This window comes from Mesocricetus auratus, unplaced genomic scaffold (assembly GCF_017639785.1).
Source record: "Mesocricetus auratus isolate SY011 unplaced genomic scaffold, BCM_Maur_2.0 Super-Scaffold_2245, whole genome shotgun sequence".
Taxonomy (NCBI): domain Eukaryota; kingdom Metazoa; phylum Chordata; class Mammalia; order Rodentia; family Cricetidae; genus Mesocricetus; species Mesocricetus auratus.
In genome coordinates, this window is record NW_024429180.1 from 46,070,042 (window position 1) to 46,085,705 (window position 15,664).

The 15,664-nt window shown below is 42.8% G+C and overlaps 1 protein-coding gene across 3 annotated transcripts in view; it reads right to left on the minus strand.

Moving 5' to 3' along the window:
• Positions 1-10,443: 10,443 nt before the first annotated feature.
• Zc3h13 (zinc finger CCCH-type containing 13) overlaps positions 10,444-15,664 on the minus strand; it is a 70,119-nt gene continuing 64,898 nt past the window's right edge. For all 3 annotated transcript variants that reach the window (XM_040730194.1, XM_040730171.1, XM_040730128.1), the window contains exons 18-19: positions 15,376-15,539; positions 10,444-11,274 (exon numbers count right to left, since the gene is read on the minus strand). In XM_040730194.1, the coding sequence (XP_040586128.1) occupies positions 11,104-11,274; positions 15,376-15,539 (335 nt within the window). In that variant the 3' untranslated portion in view covers positions 10,444-11,103. The remainder of the gene's footprint in view (positions 11,275-15,375; positions 15,540-15,664) is intronic.

The window sequence follows — 15,664 nt, forward strand, 5'->3', positions numbered from 1 at the left end:
ATCCACTCTACTGAGAGCAGCAGAAGTCCAGAGGGTATCTATGCATGAGGTGATCCTTCAAGGCAATTTTAGTCCTGCTCCTGTTGCATAGCTCTGGACCTGGTCATCTGCCCCCCCACCTCCAATACCCTTCCCCAAGGCCTTCTCCAGCTTAGGTCAGGAGAAACAGTTCTACTAGTTAGGGAGGACCCTGCTGAAACAAACCAACATCAAGTATCCTACTTGGGTATTTCTTCTGGGAACAGTGGCTTGGGGAATCCAGCTTCTTCTGGTTTGTGATGTTACTGCTCTGTAGGGTTTCAAGGTCTGCTTCCAGAATCTCTGTGGGGTTGGGTGCTCTGTAGGGTTTCAAGGTCTGCTTCCAGAATCTCTGTGGGGTTGGGTGGCTGCCAAGTGAAAAGGGAAAGAATAATGACTGCCATGGAGTCAGTAGCGCCAGATCTGGAAAGTCAGAGGCTTTTCTCTTTCCACATGCCAAGAGGATGAGAAGAGGCAGGGAAATCCTATGCCCAAGGAGCAACAGATCCTCTACCAAGCACTGGGGAAGGACTCCCCCAGTCTCTCTGGAGAACATGGACACGGGAATGATGCTTTAAACCTAAACTAATGGCAGGAGATCGCTCAGCAGGAAAAGGCATTTGCTGCTAACCCTGAAGACTGGAGTCCCGTGCCTGGAAGCCACAGGGTGGAAGGAGAGAGCCGACTTCAGCAACGTCCCCTGTCCTCCGACTTCCACACACATGCCATAGTACACTCACCGGAACATATGCATGAACACTCAGTAAATCAAATACTAAAATCTCCGAAAACGTAAAACCGTAAACTGTTGAAAACAGTTCATGGCAAAGATTGTAAAGAGAGGCTCCACTCCAAAAAAGAATTGCAATAAAAAGAGAGACTGCAGTAGGGACAAGGGGTGGGCCATAGATCTGCACGTGCCTCGAAGGCCCTGCAGAAGAAGGGTTTTCTTTTATAGGATGAGAAGGACCAACCGGTGTAGGGGCTGAGCCAGCAGCAATGGGATGAAGCAGTCTGCTAGTTCTCAGGGGGGACTGTTTCAGAAAGGGATGCCCCAGGGTGTTCTGCTCATGGGTGAGTTAAGATCAGGGGAGTGGGGGACGTCTGAAGTTTAGTCAAGTTAAGTCATTGGCTATTTAGTTTGATTGGTCAGTAGGGTCTGTGGAACCCACTAATTGACTGAGGCTGCTCCATCCCCTCGGGTTCCCACACAAACCTGGGATAACTCACTCTGTTTGATGGAATGGAACTCAAGCTTGACCAGTCGGAAGCCACCAGCTAACCTCTGGCTAGGGATGCCCCACTTTAACCAATCATATGCTTCCCAGTTACTGCGAGGTATTTTAGGAACCCATTGTTAAGAGTCTTTAAAATCAATTACGACTTGCGCTCAGCAGGTTTATTTAGATTCTCAGTATTTAAGCTGTTCCCACAGTGAAACTACAAAAAATGCTTACTCAACATCATGCATCAACAGCAGGGAAAAACATTTTCATAACTGAAGTGACTTCAAGTTTATGTGTTCAAAACACACTCAGGATCAGGAACATGCCTCCTACCCATCCCACATATCATAAACAAACATTTCCTCTTCCCACATAGAAAGACAAAGAGGGAAGAATGAAGCCTCCACATATGGGTTTTGGAGTGTGAGTATAAAAGAAAAAGTGGTGTTAATGGCCAGAAATTATCAGTCACCCCCAAACAGAAGCCTCTGTCCTTCCTGTCCACAGCAATGGAAAGAGCTGGAGACTTGTTTCTCAAAGAGTTGAAAATTCACTCTTTATTTTCAAGCAACATATTGAAATCTCTGCATGTATAGCCTAGATGAGTCAATAGAAATCTGTACATATTTTTCTGTCTTAAATTCCCAAAGGAAAAGAAACAAAATAGTCTTGGAACACACTGTATTACTAGTGTAACCTGAAGTTTCTAGAAGAAACCATACTTGTGTTAAGGATTCTACTAGGTTGACTAATAAGTGCCATGACTATGATCTAAGGCTACCCCACACCGGATGCATCTGAACTGAAACTGGTTAGGACCTGGATGGGAAAATTCTGGATTGCAGAGCATAGGGATATCCAGATCCTTTAGCCCCTTAGTGGCATTCCACACCCACTCTCTCACTAGAGGGGTATAAAAGATAGAAGCAGGGTCTTCAGTATTCATTCTCCAGTCATGCTGAGGGGAGGTTACAGTCTGAGGTTTGGTGAGAGCTCATGGAGACAGAATCAGCCCATTCAGCCTGAGGCAGAGGTAAGAAGCTAGCTGCCAGCTGCTTTGCTTTTTCTGGTATTCAGCTTGGAGTTTGAACCCCAGTACTAGTCTCTGGGTCTCTTATTAATTCATGTTACAGGTTGCTATTTTTCTGCTCCGTCCCCCTTAGGGAATATCAGCAAAAGTTCTTCTGTTCCATGCTGGCAAAAGAAGGTCTTCACCAAAACTCTTGTAAGAAAGAGATTTACTTGGGAAGGAGGAGTCCAGGAAGGTGGTTGACTCTGCCAGGGTGGGAAAAGACATCTGACAACTGAACAGGCCAAGGGGCTTATATAGGGCTCGTTCGGGGTGGAGTTTTCCAGGGAGATTTTCTCTCCAGGGATTAGCTAGTTTTCCTGCCCAGGAATTGGTTGGTTTAGCTGATCAGGGGCAGAGTTGGCTCTGGTTCTAGGGCCAAAGCCTGTTTCTTTGACTCTGGTTTCAGGGTCAGGGAGTGTTACTTAGGTTCTGGGTTCAGGGCTAAAGTGTTTCTGTCACTGACTCTGGGTTTCATTACTAGGGTGTGTTTCTTTCACTGGCTCTGGGTTAGGGCCAGAGTGCTAGATTTCATGCTCAGGGATTGGCTGGTTTTCATGCTCAGGGATTGGCTGGTTTTCCTGCTCAGGGATTGGCTGGTTTTCCTGCTCAGGGATTGGCTGGTTTCACATTCAGTTGATCACAGGCAGATTTGGCTCTGGTCGGGGCCAAACTGTGTTTTGGTTCTGTTTTCAAGGCCAGGGCATATTCCTTTCACTGTCTCTGTTTCCATAGCCAAAGCATGTTACTTTGGCTCTGGTTTAAGGGTCAGGGCAGGTTTCTTTGGCTGGCCCTTTTACCAACTACATTTTCTTTTCTTTATTATTTATTTTTAAATTTGAATTTAAATTTGAAACAAGGTTGCTTCACAAGTCAGTTCCAGGTACCTCTCCGTTTCCCTCCTGTGCCCTCCCCCCACCCTCCCCAATATCCCCTCATTTCCCCAGGGAGGGTGAGGCCATCCATGGTTACCCTACATTTTCCATTACATGGTTTTTGTTCAAAAGAATGAGATCTGAGTCACACACCTGCTCTGGTGACATTCTAAATTGTTCAAAAGATTGTAGAACTGCAAACATAGCATTGTCCCTTCACGAGTTAATTAAAAAGGACCTGTCAATGACTTAGGCAGGAACTCCACCCTTTAGGAATGCTATTTGGTTTGGAAACTTCAGAGAAACACGACACAACTGAAAACAGGCTAGGTTGGTGGGAGGAATAATTATCTCCTCACTGAGGTGCCCTCGAAGCACCTCCTGGATGAGGCTGTTTAGAGATCCTCACGGCTAACCCTGTCCCCTTCTTGCAGTCAACCAGAAAACTGTTTTTCTGTTTCCTCTTTCTGCCTCACCTTTTGGATACTTACCAATCCTAAACTGACCCTGAAGGCTGGCCCCTATCCTAAGTCAGCAGCTCCCAGGCTTGCCAAGCCTGTCTGCTTTCCTGAAGGAAAAACTCAGAGAGTGTCTCTCCTCCGTCTTCCTCCCTCGGAAAGCTGCTGAATGGAGCCAGTCTCCACCTTTCTTCCTGTGCTGTTGTTTTTCTCCCAAACGCTAACAAAATTGTCCTTCAGACTCCTTTTGAGCGAATCCATTTTAAGTCTTTTCTCTTTGAAACTAACTGGTGAAAATGACCCTGCCTTCCCTGGGAACACTTTCAGCTATCAGGTAAAACCTTCGGAAGGGATTAGCTAAGCCATCATTGGCTTCTATCAACCCTAAAGCGAACAATATCATCCAAGACTCCATGTTAGTGTTACCTTCTACCTGGCGTTACTGCCAGTGTATTTAGTACCTTGTTTTCTAATTTTCTTTGGCTCTGTGTCTATAAAACCTCCAAGCCTTTTACTTTCTCAGTGGAACCTGAGCATCAGACAAGCGAGTTCAAAAGCCAGAAGCCCTGACTCTTCATGAAGAGACAGCAATTGTGTTCATGTTGTTTTTGACACAGTTTGCTATGGCAACAGTGCTTTGCACTGACATTACTTAACAGTATCCATGAAATACTTGACCAGCTGAGGTCTGGGTTATCATCTCTCCACAAAGTCCATGAGAGTCAGTGTGGGATAAATTGAATGGCCCCTTCCTCTCTCTCTCCACCCTTGCCACTGTCTGCTTCTTAGAGATGAATGTTTTAATTTATGCTGCACATGAGGATCTACTTAAAATTTGTAATGTAATATTCTGTTCCAAATAAACCAGTCAAAGAGCTTTGGAAGATCTCTGTATTAATATCTCATGTGTGCCCGCTAGAAATGCCACCATGCTATTTCACAATTATTCTCTAACCTTTTACACTTCAAAAATAACTAAAAGGCTCCTTGGCCAAGTGGGCAAGTTTAAGAGAAAACCTGGGCTACATTTGCCCTCTAGGGGAATTCACATTGTCTGTGAACAATCAGATTCAAGGTTGAACCTGTTTAGCACTGTCAGCACAGTATGAAGATTAATTAGGCAATAATCTCTTTACCAGCTGCACAGGGGTGGATGACAGGTTTGCTACCTTAAGCTACATCATTACATTTAAGCTCTATCTGTGATGGGGAAGGTTCTAGACAGTTGGCTGACCATGGCAGCAATTTTGACAAAGCTGATTACTGCTTCAAATGGCTCTTGATGACTTGTGACAGTTGAAATTCTTCATAAGGACTGCACAGGAGGCAGCAGTATCTGGCTCCTCTGATCTCTGTCACCTAAGCTAGCCCAGACAAATCACGTGGTGTGAAACTCCCATTACCCACAGAAAGGATAGAAATGTCAGATACTCTTTCCTTTGTTTTAACGCAGTGGTTCTCAGCCTTCCTAATGCGGCAAACCTTTAATACAGTTCCTCAGGTTGTGGTGATCCTCACCCATAAAATCACTTTCCTTGTGACTTCAGAACTATAATTTTTACCCCTGTTGTGAACCATAGTGTAAATACTCACTTTTTTTTTCCAATGGTCTTTGAGGGGCATGACCCACAGGTTGAGAACCACCATTTAGAGACTTTCTCTGGAGGCTCTCTTGGCCCCCTCTGTCCCCCCATCGCTGTGTCCCTGACAGGTCTTTCATTACTATTATTTTAAGTTAAGCCATCTCTTCATGCAGCTACTCTCCAGGCTTCAGGGAAAGCCTGCTCGTCCTGTCATGCTAATGTATTGGGTCGCACAGTTCCTTTCCCATCTCAAGGCCCAATCACAGGCTTGAGTCCCTTCTCCCTAGTGAGGCTAATTCAGAAGGATAATTATGTGTCTGTGTCTTTCCAGGAGCCTACTCATCACAGTTTTCTTTCTCTCTCCACAATAGTTCTTATCTACAAACCCAAATGGAACCCAGAATTTAGAGGAAACAAGGCTTCAGCTCACCCAAGTGGTTCACACAAGCGGCCACTGAACTGCCATAGGGACAGTCCAAACAAGGCACTGTCTCCAACTGGAACCAGCAAACTTCTTTGCTGTGCTTTTGAGCTTGTATTGGGCAACTTTCCCTCAACCACCTCTTGTGGAGGTCTCAGCCATTTCCCACAGGAGTTGGTCAAATCAAGGCTTTGATGGTTCAAATTCTGAGGTTGGGGATGTTGCTCATTTTGTAGAATGCTTGTTTAGCACACATGAAGCCCTGGGTTCAGTTCCCCCAGCACTACACAGAAATCAAGCATGGTGGCACATACTTCCCATCTCAACACTTGGGAGACAGAGGCAGGAGTGGAAGGCCATCCTCAACTACACATCTAGTTTGAGGTCAGCATGGGATGCAGAAGACCCGTTTCTAAAAACAAGCAAACAAAACCAAGCAAAGTTGATATTTTAACAACAGTTAGCACCTGGTGTCTAAATATGGAAACATGTTACGGCAGATGGCAGGAATATAATGTACTGTTAAAGACGTGTTATAATAAAAAAAAGTGTGGAGAGAGAAATAGGATGAACAAAGTCATTTTGCAGAAGTGACATTTGATGGAGACGAAGAACAAGTGTAAAGAGGGAAAGGAGGCTTTGGGAGAATTGTGAGCAGGAGGCAGTCAGTGTTCAAGGTGGTGGAAGCCGCAGCTGGCATCCTTAGAAAACCTGCCGCTGCACCTTAGTGGCCATGGCAACGCTGAGATGCTCAGGGCAAACAGGAAAACTCCGAGTTCCACAGACTGTCAGACCCTGAGTCAGGAAGACACAGACAGGGCAAGAAGCACCATGTGGGGAAAAGGGCCATCTGGGAGCAGGACAAGACTGTGAGATTGGACAGTGCTCAATGGAAAGTATGAAGTATCCACAGACATTTTAACTAGAAGGGAAAGTCCTGGGAGCCTAACACACTACAGCCAAAGTCCCTTTCTCTGTAAATAAAGTGATACTCAAGGGACAGTGACAATACTGAGAATAGAGGAAGATGGTAGGACTGACATGCCCGGGTATCACGTAGCAGCCAGAGGCTATGGAACGGTCCTCAGAAAATGACATCAGGAGCAGGTATTGTCAGGCATACACTCAGCTGAGTCTGCATCCAAAACATGGGTATTTAGAGAAAGCAAGTAGCCACAGTAATGCATTATTAACTGTAAAACAGAAATCCATGAGCTCATACTGGGAGGAATGAAGAAACAAACGGGTAAGGAGAGCTGCTAACGGGCAGAATTCTGGAAAATGTGGGACTAGAAACCAGTACTTAGCAACCAACACAGCAATATGAAGTGGACAATTGATATTAGCATAGCTTCTTTTTATGTCTATGTATCCTTTTATCTCCAGTTAGTTTCAAACATTTGTTCTCTCCTGTCTTATAAATAACATGGAGTTACTTTTCTGCCTTTATTAATATCTTTAACTGGAATACTTAAAACACATTATTATGTAATGTAACTTGTGAGTATACTTGTTTTAGTTTATTAAAAAATTTGTTTTGAGACAGGATGTCTTGGAAATTGCTATGTAGACCAAGTTGGCCTAGAACCCACAGAGATTAGCCTGCTTCCTGAGTGCTGGGAGTAAAGGTGTGCACCACTATGCCCAGCTACCCAAGCCTTAGACTCATCCTATTTGGCCACGATCCCATTTCTCTTCTGCTTGTCTTTTAGAACATGCTGGAGTATCTCTTATCACTCCATTATCCCACGCTGTGCTTCCCGGTTTCACAGTCCGCATGTTGTAAGTCCAGTTATCTCTACAGCAGTGTTTTGTCCTATTTCAGTAACACCAGGCCTAAATTTAGTAACACTTATTCTAAAAGCCTTGCTGCGGTAAATTCGCAGTATCACTTGCCGTAACAGACAATCACTCAAACATTAATAAGGTTACAGCAAGGGCTTTGGGTAAAATGCCCACATTCTGTTCCAGAGAACAGCACGGAGCTAGCTATATGTAACTATTTTATGTGAAACAAGAAGGCAAAAATTCAGTTCTGGCCTCAAATGTAGACCACATTCACATGAGGCTACTGCATCAGGCAGCACACATAGTACTATGGTAGAAAATTCCAGAACAGCACTGTTCCAGATCTCCTCTCTAAGTATCATTCCCCATCCTCGTGCTGAGCAATACATTAGTATCTCAGTCATATACCAAAGGAAGCCATTCTAGTCCAGGTATCAGCACACTCGAGTCTCTCTAGTCCTTCCGATTCTTCCAGGTAGTTGTGAGCCCCACATGTGGGTGATGGGAGGAACAAGTGTTTTAAAGGGCTGACCATCTCTCCAACCCCATCTACCTTTAAAATAAGCAGTACCGGTTCTGCTGGCAGCTCCTTCCTGAGGTTCTATAGCATCATCATCAATGCACACCAATTGCTTCACTCGACTGGACAGTAAGGAACAGAGTGGGATGTTCTGCAGACCTAATGTTCCATATGCAAGGACAAGTCAAAAATTCCTAATGCACCCGAGGTAGGATGGGAATCTTCTGTGTTCAGTGGTCAGGATGAGGTCTTCTGTGTTCAGTGGCCTCAATGGTATCATCTGGACACAGTGGCCAGGCCTTTCAGCATGTTACTACTTAAGCATACTTGCAAATTTTATCAAATAAAATTTTGTGTCAGCCAGTGTCACTCCTCGATGGTATGGACAGGTGCCCCATTGGAACAGCTGATTCAGTTATTTGACCACAAGCTCTCACTTATCTTCACTGCAGATACACTTCTATCCTTTCTAACTGGCAGCTGGAATTGGGAACAAGCTTGTGAGAGCCTTAAGTACAACAGCCTAGACTATTTGGACTACAAAGTGTTTTCCATGATTTTATGTGCAGGATTTTTATAAGAGACACAACCAGACTTGGGTAGTTATCTGTGTAACACTGAGTTTGGAAACAGGACTGAATAGTGTTCCCCAACTGGGAATGTGAAGGGATTGTGAAGCTATGGAAATGGTTATCTCATGCAAAATAGATTGTTCTAAAGCTTTCCTCCACAACCTAAAAGATCAGCAGATTCAGCTCTATAGTTTCTGTGTGTGTGTGTGCATATATAAAAGACGAAGGGAAGAAGGAAGGAGGGAGAGGGTCTTTGTAGCCCTGGCTGTCCTAAAACTTGTAGACCAGGCTGGCCTTGACCTTACAGAAACCCATGCCACTGCCCTCAAGCAATAGGTTTAAAGGCATGCACCATGACACCTAACATAAATAAGTAATTTTACATATTCTCAGCACTAGTGGACAAATAAAAAGCCGTAATTTTTGTCATGTTTTACAATTCTGGTAGCTTTAGTTCTAGGACTTGGAAAGTCTTTTTGTAAATCTTGATCCCAGAAAACAATGTTACCCACTGCAACCAGGAAATGGCTTCCTGCTAGTGCTCATCCTGAAGTCACAACTTTCTGTTTTGGGGGGGGGGGGGTTGTTTGTTTTTAACAGCATTTAGAAAGTGAAAAAGACAGCAAGAAATTTGCTTACTTTCTCCTTATTCTTCTGATGATCTTTTTTTGGAAACATTTTCAAAGCTACTTGAAAATGAGATTATTTCCTGTGCTAGGTAGATACCCTACATAACAAGTGTCTCTTGAAACTGATGTAAAAGAAACTCAAAAGAAATAGAATTGATGTTATGAAGGATTAACCAATACATCTGCTCAGCACATAATTCACACGAAGTAGAATTTAGCTAAGGGAGCTAAATTTCCCAAAGATACCCCAAAGATAAGTAGTATGCTAGTCAGCCTGTTAAAGACAAGCAAAATTTAGGGTACATGTTTGTTCATCAGGATAGACCAGTCGTTAAGCCCTTCCCCAAAGATCATGCTTCTAACAGGCAGTTCAGGGAGGCAGTGTGGGGTCACAACGTTAAGTCCCAGCCTTCCATAAAGGCCCCAGCTCTCTTCTTGAGGAAATCATAATTCTGCCAGATGGGCAAGACCCTGGGTAACAATTCAACACTGGTACACTTAATAATTCTGGCAATATCTTTGCTGTGTAAAACTCGCAATCTCCTGTCCCTGTTTAATCTCTGTGAAGTGTAACCTGGGCCTAGGACCTGAGATTTAAGGATGACTGTGAATAAAATGCACAAGCCTAAGAGATGTACAAGCTAGCAAAACCCTTCTATTCCAGGTTGACTCTTTTTTTGAGCTCCAGTTTTAGTAAAAAGCTCTTCCTTCATCCCTAAGTGTTCAGAGTGACTTCTCACTGGGAAGCACATTATTTCTATAACAACATCACCAGGCATGATGTCCCAGTGTCCTTACGCAATCTTCAGAGAAGGGAATATAAAACCAGAGACAGTCAACACAGGCTCATGGTTTTAACAAAACCCCATGAAAAGCCATGACCAAATTATAACATTTCTTTTATTATTACCTCAGTATCACTGTCTGCCCAAATTCTTTAACCTGCAGTCCATCCCAAGTCTTCCTAAGAATCTACTTCGTGAGTTAAAGATGTACAGGGAGCAAAGTATTCTAGAATTAAAAAAAAAAGGTAAAATTTACACAGCAAGGAAGGACAGAGGCAGCTCAGCATGTGATGTGGTGGTCAGATCTTCATCCTCAGATGACACGCTGGCTTCCAGAAGCACAGAGGCGGATGGGAAGCACACCCTCACTACCCTCACACACACGCAGCTGTCCAATGCTGGGAACAAAGTAGGAAAACACTGAACTATAATGCTGACAGTACATGCTTCTAGGTGTCTGGAGTCTGATTAATAAAGAACAAGGGAAATCTACAACAAGGAAAGGGAACATACATTTATTAAAAATAAAATAGCACAGTCTCTGATAATGAACAATTAAACCCCACTCAGGAATCCAAAGACTTCCAATATACAATGTAGCAATGTACATTGGTTAAAAAAAAATCCCATGGAGTCATTTATTTTAGAATTTCCAAAGGAGAAACGAAAAACCCCACTCAGGTTCCTCATGGTGGAGACTGCCTCCAGGCGCACACCTTAGACCTGCATTCCCTCAGTGTTCCCCACAAGGCACCGCAGCATGTGCGGCAGCTCCCATCAACGCATCTTTTGGGCTAGTCAGTTCTGTATGATGATCCAGAATAAAAACCAGTGCTTTCATTTCACAGAAAGTATTCACAGACCAGAGGAGCAGGGATGAGCTGGTTTCCTCAAATCTTCAATTTTAATGAAGACTCAGACAGAATTACTAAATCTAGATGCTTTCACATTATTTTTGGCTGGGTGTCCAGTACAGTATAAAAATTAATGTAAAATTTTAAATGAACCAAAACTGATGTCTCTGAAGATCGAAGTTCTTCCCTCCTGGTGTGGCTGCTGAATCTTCTATCTCTACATTAGCAATGTTTTCAAACTGAAGAACTTCAAGAAAGATTGTGCACTGTTGAAGACAGAACCAAAGGACTGCCCAAACTTTTGCCTAGGACACGCACAGCTCCTGCTGGATACTGGACGGTGCTAACTTACTGTCTTCAGTCTTTTCTTGTCCAGGGCCTTGACAAGTGGTCTTCCTCTTAAATAACCTAAGACTCAGCCGAAGTAGCTCGTTGTCTACCATTGGAGTGTTTGTGTACGCCTGCTTCACAGTTCCCTGTTTGGAGAAAACAAACGCAACAAGCTGTACATCACTGGGCCACAGTGCGAAAGACAAGCAGGGTAGCTCCACCCCAACCAGTGTTAGCTGAGCACTGACTCTGAACTCTGCTGATGTTACAGCAAAATTAGGACTCTGTTCAAGACCAATCAAGCAAGCTTCAGAGGTACCCTATCTAGCTCTTACTAGGGTGGGGCTCCTCAACAGCTCCCAACAAGTAATTAACTGCATTTACCCCACCGTTTCTATGAGAAAACAAACACTGGAGCGAAGCAGAGGCAATGTGCACTGAGCTTCTCCCGAGGGATCCCTACTGAGCAGCTCTAGTAGTCAATCTCGTTATGCCCTGGCAAAGTAAAGATTCAGAAAGAAGAATCACAACTTCTTCCTCATTTTTCCTTCACAAGCCAGACAATTCTTCACTCCTTACTGGTCTCACTGCACTTGGGCAGTAGAACTGAACACATTTTCTAGAAGATGGCTTGTTTGTCATCACTATGCTAAGGAACTACTGCCTCGTAAAGAAATGTGTCTGTTTCTGTAGCCTAAAGTTGGATGGGACAATTAGTGTCAAACAGTTTGTTCTACACCCCTAATACATATAATGAAAAAGGGCACTACACTATTATTCTTAGTTTCTAAGACCTCAAATACAAATGACTCTGGATGGTTCCTGAACCACATTTGCATTCTTTCAAAACGAATTTTATTTCCTAAGATATGGTAGAGTAAAGGTAACTTTTTATATGCATTTCTATGAGGTTTAATACAGATTCATGCAAACGACAACAGTTAGGATAGACAGGGTCTTTACTTCATGAAGCATTAAACAATACTCTCAATCCTAATGCTGACAATCGCTGACGTCTCCCAGTATAATGCCTTTGAGGTTCATGCACGCTGCCCAGGTGCCAAGAGTCTGCCTATGTTTGCTGATAGTAACTATCTACTGTCAGGGCTGTGTTACAGCTCTGCTAATGAAAGGACACTGGAGGTGGTTTTCAGTTTGGAGAGAGTGTGGTCAAGTTTTAACAGGTTAGTTCTTTTTGGCAACTGATATAGGTAATTAATAGGCTTTCACTGCAGTCTTAATTTACATGCCATTCATGTACTTAATGTTATCCACACTGGCATGATGCCTGTTTAAATATTTCACCATTTTGAAAAACTGAGTTGTCTTCTTATTAATTCCAGAGGGTATCTTCATATATTTAGGATACGTAAGAAGTGTATTCTGTAAGTACTGTCTCCCACTATTTGTCTTTTCATTTTCTTACTAGTCTCTAAATTTATGAAGAGGATAATTATTTCATAATAAAAATAATTTTAAAAAATCAAACTATTTTATACTCTCCACTGCCCCTTTTTAACTGGTCACATCTGTATCCACTTGTGAACTCTGTTCACTTCAACTGAAATGATATTCTCTCACCAATGTATTATTTTAAATATGTCTCATAGTAAGTGTTGAATGAATAGGTAAAATTTCCCATTTATTTTTTAGTGGTTTTGTTTTGTGTAAAAGTGATATGACCAGTCTCCATGTAAATTCTAGAATCAGCTTGTTCATCTCCACAAGAGATTTTGGTTGAATTTTTACTAGAATTCTGATAAATCTGCAGACCAACCTTGGGGAAAACAATAATCTTAACTATCACTTGATATGATCATGTATTTTTCTTTTTAGTCTGATATGTAGATCACACTGAGTTATTTTCAAAAAAACTAGTCCGTCATTCCCAAGGCAACCCATATTTGATGGTGGTACAGGGTTCACTTCATATTACTGGCTTGATTCCCCAGCATTTTTGAGTATCTTATGACCATCTTCATGAGAGAGGATGAGCAGCTGTTTTCTTGCTGTGCCTGCAATGCTGGGGCTGTGACAGAAGCTCCTGCTTCTTCAACTTTTTGAAAACACTGTGTGGAATCAATGCTTGTTTTGTTGTTAACTTTTTTAAAGGCCATTTAGCAGATTTGCAAGTGTGACTGTCTAGGAATAGAAATTTCATTTTTAGAAGAATCTAAACCAGAGGTTCTCAATCTGTGGGTCTTGACCCTTTGACAAACTTCTATCTCCAAAAATATTTACATTACAATTCGTCACAGAAGCAAAATTACAATTATGACATAGCAATGAAAATAATTTTATGGTTGGGAGTCACCACAACATGTGGAACTGTATTAAAGAATAATAGCTTTAGGAAGGTTGAGAACCATTGATCTAAACTAAACTTAATCTCTGTGTTCTTCTACTGCTATTTCGAGTTTGAAACCATTGTTAGCTCTGTCCCTTTCTTTCAGCGAGTGCTGCTATTTGTAACCCAAACTGGTGTCAATCTGAAAATCCTCCTGAGCAGAACGCACAAGCCTGGACTTCCAGGCCCCGCTAGTGCTGCTGTCTTCATCACTGAGAAGTCTAACGCTCATAATTCTTTCTGCAGATGGGTTAATTAAGACATTTATGAGTAATTAAAACTTCACAGTGTGTCCTACAGTCTGCCAATTATGTGCACTCTCTATTACAAATATAAGGCTCTTAAGTAATTCTCCACGAGATTTTTTTTTGGGGTTTTGAGCTGCTATCGTTTTTGAGGGACACAATGGTATATCAGGTGAGGAACCAACAAGGACCATAAAATATTTTTTACACAAAGTGGGTAATATCCTGAGGATACTGGCACTCCTTATTGGAACTAGCTTTAACATGACACAAGTGATCATTTACAACCGAATAAGGATGATGGTGACTGTTGTTAGTGCCAAACTGCAAAGAGGGCTCACTACATACATGTTTAGGGATGGGGGGTGGTAATACTCTCAAGAGAAATGCTGAGTTGAGAAAGACTGCCAGGAGAGATGGCCACCTAGGCAGAAGAATGAGGAGATATTAAGTATATGCAAAACAGAAATAACAAAGGAGAATGACCAACTTCGTCAAAAGTCATTTTGAGTCAGTTCTTTTGTGAGGAAGAGGACAGACAGACAGACAGACAGACAGACAGGAAGGCAGACACAGAGAAAGAGACAGGGGGGGAGGAAGAGACAGAGAGAGGTAGACAACAGACAGAAGGTGGGAGAGAGGGAGAGACAGACAGAGGGGTGGAGGAAACAGACACACACAGACACACACACACACACAGACATACACACACACACACACACATACACACAGGAGAGACAGACAGAGGGGTGGAGGAAACAGACACACACAGACACACACACAGACACACACACAGACACACACACAGACACAGACAGACAGACAGACAGACGGACAGACAGACAGACAGACAGACAGACAGACAGACAGACAGCACACACACACACACACACACACACACACACACACACACACACACACACACACACACACACACACACCCGGGAGAAGCCACTGACATGGGTCCTAGGAAGTAGACTCTGGTCCCCTGGAAAGAAGCAAGTGCTCTTAACTGCTGAGCCAGCTCTCCAGCCCCTCACACCTGACTTTCTAAACTGTCTCCCACTCTCACATTGTGTCCATTCTAGTCTCCAGAGAAGACTTCATAAATTTCCAGTTAATAGATTTAATCCTCCCAAATCTGCTGCTTTTTCTTTATAGCAATGTTAAAGAAATAAAATTCAATGTTTTCCTGCCTACCTACTCCTGTAAACTCTTAGTAAGTTAATTCTTTTCTAACTTTACAAAACCAACTTTTTTTTTATCATACTGCCCATGTCCACCACACTCAACTATTGTCCCAGTTCCCCAACTTTAAAAAGCCTGACTCTTTCAACTGCCCATCAACTCCTTCTCAAATCTCAAGTAACTCATTTCTGACCTTTAAGTCATCTTCATTTGTCTCTAGTAAGTGCTTGTACATACTCTGATAAGTCTGCCTATCCCAAGAAGCTTTTATCACACATTTCACATAAGGAATAGGCTTTTATGCATAAAGTTTGGAATGACAATTATCATTCACAAAAACCACTTATTAATACTACTGAGGGTGAAATGTGAAATCTTCCTTTACGTGCCTAGCAGACTAGGAAAGCAAGCTCACAAAACCCGTTAAGATGAAAAATATACTACTCCTTCCACCCACTGCGTGGTACCTTTTCGTTCTTCACAAGCTGCTTCCGGATTGCAGAATCCCATCTGAAACATAATGCTTTACAACATGGTCCCAGGTCTCTAAGAAGACTCGCTCGTTCTTCTTTTCGAAGTAGAGCAGCCATGTTGAGGGCCCCTAGTTCATGTTCGAAAAGGCCATCTGCATCTTTCAATTAAAGCAAGCATAGGTTAAGTCTCCCTTAAAGAGGGAAGTGTGACACTGACTTACCTGAATACTCCAGGAACCTGACTTAAGGAAGTTAGCAACCTTAGTGAGCGACTTACCAAGGC